We start from the raw sequence: 3,586 nt of genomic DNA, 5'->3' as shown, positions 1-3,586 counted from the left end.
ACGGACACTGCTCAAGAGGGTCAGTGTCGCAAAAATGGCCTGCCATGACCCTACTCTTCATGCCACTTTCAATGCGAGAAGATAGTAATGACTTGCCATGTACGAGATCTTTTTTTTTTTTTTTGGAACAAGGTATACTGTACACTGCAGTTCGTAGTTAACACTGGTGCAGTAGAACAGAAAATCTGTAAATAAGTTCATAAATAAGTGTGCCACAGCTCTGAACAGGGTTTTATTGACGACCTGGTAGAAAAGGCATCCACTTTCCACAACTACGGGTAGGCACGTCCGCGTCCAAAGCCACCTCTCTGCAACAAAGGCAGCAGCGTTTTAAGTGCAGGGACAATAAGGAGTGTGGTTCCGCACACTGGTAGGTGCACAAGAGGCACAAAGTTAGGCATGCTTACGAAGTCAAAGTTGCTGTCGGCACCAGGTCCCACATCACTCTTTTTGTCGTAGCCTGAGCACACACAAGAGACATCATGCTCAGTTGAAAAACCTTACCCAAACGCGGCTCAAACATTACAGTGAGTGCATGGCACGTCTATATGCTTGCATACCCGTCATCCTCCTGTAGTCGCGGTCATCCGGGGGCCTGCATGGCATGTCTTGCGGCACTGAAACAGCAACACAGTGCTCCGTGAATTACACCGCTTACAGGACAAACTCAAACTGCACCCTATGAGACTCCGGCCAATGTGCCTCATCTGGTGGATTTAGATGGAGTGTATAAAAGGATAGCTGTGGCCATTTGGTTTCTACCAACATGTGAATGCCCTGAAGGCAAGTTTCAGTTTGTAGGCATCTCTGCATTTTAGGTTTTCTTTTCTTTAGTGAAATGCGCCTGTCACAGCATGAATGAACAAGCTGTTCATACGTTTTGAAGCCACAGGCGCCCTGGGTTTACCATGAGTTTGCACTAGTTCTAACAGTTCTGGAACTGTTGTTAGCACAGATGTACCCACTAGTTTATCACGCGGCACTATGTATCCACTAGTTTGCAGAAGCCACATGCATGGTGGTCACTCACGCCTGGGCAGGCGGCGGCTGATGGTTTCCTGGCGAGGCTGCTTCTTGAGCGTGGTGGGCACAATCTCCGGCGGCAGGTGCAGGTAGTCGCGCAGGTACTGGATGCCCTCGTTTGTCAGGTACCAGTAGTAGTGGCGCCAGGCAAACTGCTCCTTGACATAGCCGCGTGACTTGAGAGACTGCAGGGCCTTGATCACCTGCAAGTTGGGGATCGTATCCAGCTCGGGGTGCTTGGCTGCGTGGAAGTCCTTCTTGGCCACCATGACACCCTCCTGCACAAAACGGGGCCACAGCAGATGCGTGAAGCACTCAGAAACTGCCAGAGCCCTACGGCACCAGCAACATTTTTCGCTGTGGTTTTTTTTTTACGAAACCATAAAAGCGGACCAAAACCAAGTCTGCACGAGTAACCCTGTGCAATCGGATCACGCAGTGAGAATGAACCTACTGTCAGTTCACTAAACAGCTAAGTGTATTTATCTGCCACACACCACAGCAATTTGCAGCATTACTGTAGGAAGGAGATGGAATTTAAAAAAAAAAAAACAGTGCCTTTTTTTTCTGGTAGTTGAAGCTGACAGATCGTGCAACGCATAAAAGAGACCAGAAATAAACATGGGGCATTACGATAGCGCGCAAAATGTAAACATGGCTTGTACATGACACCACCACCACCCTTTTTGGTGCATCGTCGCTCTCGGCCTTTTCGGCGTTGCTCGAGATAAGAGCGGCAGATAAGTTCACAGCCTTCCGCCGTGCACCAACACGGCAGCTATGACGTACGTGCAAGCTTATCTATAATGAGCAATGCATGATACACCTCCCCTGAGGGTGGGAAAAACAAGCCGCGGCCTTGTAGTTCGGGATCGACTAGGCAATGCTCGTACATGACGAATTAACTGCAAAAAACAAAAACAAAAAACGAATTACAGTCGGCGGTATGCGGTGGCAAATGCAACGTTCGGGGTGCCATTCGGCCGGTCGTTAGGGGTCTTGCGGCGTTAAAGGTTTTAGCGCCGATTGTCAAACTTTTCATCGAGTCCACAGTGCGGGAAAGCGGCACCGTCGGTGTACTGCTTTGCGGAGGAAAGAACACTGCCAAAGAGATTAACGTCTAACTACGTCTAACTCACGAATTAGTGCGGAATAAATACCCGCGTCAGGGGCCTCGGCACTTTAAAAAAGGACATTACGCTACAATGCCGCAACACTTTTTTCCGAGCCACAACACGGCACGTTTGTTGCTCGTTGTCTGCCTCCTTGCCGCTAGCAGGTGATATTTTTAGGCATTTACAGCGAAGATGAAACTTCCTAGCCACTCTTGCCAGGCGCAACCTTACGATAAAGAAGCAGGCAAAAAGCTAATCGCAGTCGGCTCAGTCAACACCAGTGACCTTCAAATTTCAGATCTCACCTTGAAGAGGTATTCGTAGATGGCAACCCGATTCTTCTTCGGCATCAGCATTTTGAGCCTGGGAACAGAACGAAGGTAATTCTATCAAACAAAGCCTATCTGGCGCCCGCAAACTGTCGCGGACACAAAGCGACGCACGCTGGCCCATACTTAAGCCTAACCGTTCATACCTTCGTGGAGGAAAAATCGATGTCGGGAATACAACAGGAAAATGAATACCACTAAATACGCAAATACTAGAATAAGCCCTAAAGCTTATTTGCTGTTCTCCACGCGGCAATTTTCGTTAACGACCTTGATTATTTGGATTGATTTCTCACCACTAAAACGTAAGATCTCGCGCCAAACGCAATGACCAGCAAACGGAACCGGCAGGAGAATGACGACAGCGTGCGTATGTTGCCAGTACAATAGATTTCTAGTTTCGGATTTCTGTCATTTCTCTTTTGTCTATCCTAATTGCACATACACGAGTAGAGAATCAGCCGAGAAGCCAGACTGAACGGCTGAAAGGCACATTTAATAATTTTCAAAAGACAGGCAAAACGAAACAATTTTAAGAGTAACTATGGGCTAAAATTACGCTCATCTTCCCGCGAGAGAACCGTGATGTGATGCGACGCATCGGGGGGTTCAATTGGTCGTAACGTTGCCTTGAGCGTTTGCGCTGGCGCTGGTATTGGATTGTGTCAGCCGACTCGCTGAAGGTACCGTCGCTTCCATCACGTCTTCATCGGAAGAATCAAGTCAAGCACGGAGTCGTCAAGCAAAGTCACGCGGAGTCGAACGAGAGCGAGCGCTGACTGAACCGCAGCAGCGCGCTACCCGCTTTATATTCACAGCGCCTGAAGGAGAGAAGGCAGCGGAGGAGAGTCGCGCATGCGCGCACTTGCGCGCCGGAGCAGACGCGAGCGGAGCGAAGCGCGCGCGCGCAGCTGTTGTTTATGATAATGAGACGGAGTGAGAGTGTTGCGCCAGCTGTAGTAGAGAAGAACGGGGAAGAATTGCACATGCGCAGGTGGTGTGCGGACGCCGACGACGCAGGAGGGACATACCCCAGAGCAAGAGATGCGTCGCATCTAATAATGTGGCAGGGCGAAGGGCGAAGGGCGAAGGGACATACCCCAGAGCAAGAGATGCGTC

General features: G+C 49.6%; 1 protein-coding gene across 2 annotated transcripts; it reads right to left on the bottom strand.

Moving 5' to 3' along the window:
* Positions 1–219: 219 nt before the first annotated feature.
* LOC144173173 (small ribosomal subunit protein eS10-like) lies at positions 220–2,841 on the bottom strand. 2 transcript variants are annotated; one of them, XM_077701682.1, is made up of 6 exons: positions 2,614–2,841; positions 2,444–2,501; positions 1,031–1,301; positions 561–617; positions 408–460; positions 220–308 (listed from the first exon to the last, which is right to left on the bottom strand). In XM_077701682.1, the coding sequence occupies exons 2-6, from the start codon at positions 2,492–2,494 to the stop codon at positions 273–275; spliced, it is 468 nt and encodes a 155-aa protein (XP_077557808.1). In that variant the 5' UTR covers positions 2,495–2,501; positions 2,614–2,841; the 3' UTR covers positions 220–272. The 2 variants fall into 2 exon arrangements, with proteins under 2 accessions (XP_077557808.1, XP_077557809.1); XM_077701683.1 differs by having other exon boundaries at positions 2,764–2,839.
* Positions 2,842–3,586: the final 745 nt, after the last annotated feature.

This window comes from Haemaphysalis longicornis, unplaced genomic scaffold (assembly GCF_048455015.1).
Source record: "Haemaphysalis longicornis isolate Haplotype H1 unplaced genomic scaffold, Haemaphysalis longicornis Haplotype H1 scaffold_3, whole genome shotgun sequence".
Taxonomy (NCBI): Eukaryota; Metazoa; Arthropoda; class Arachnida; order Ixodida; family Ixodidae; genus Haemaphysalis; species Haemaphysalis longicornis.
Note: the sequence above shows the minus strand (reverse complement) of the source record. Positions and strands in the feature narration are given on the sequence as shown.

Bases quoted from the DNA above. Each gene is read 5' to 3' on its own strand.
- LOC144173173 (XM_077701682.1), bottom strand. From the start codon at position 2,494: ATGCTGATGCCGAAGAAGAATCGGGTTGCCATCTACGAATACCTCTTC. The intron at 1,302-2,443 runs GTGAGATCTGAA...CGTTTTGTGCAG, and splicing joins TCTACGAATACCTCTTCAAG to GAGGGTGTCATGGTGGCCAA. The intron at 461-560 runs GTATGCAAGCAT...GTGTGTGCTCAG, and splicing joins CGACTACAGGAGGATGACGG to GCTACGACAAAAAGAGTGAT.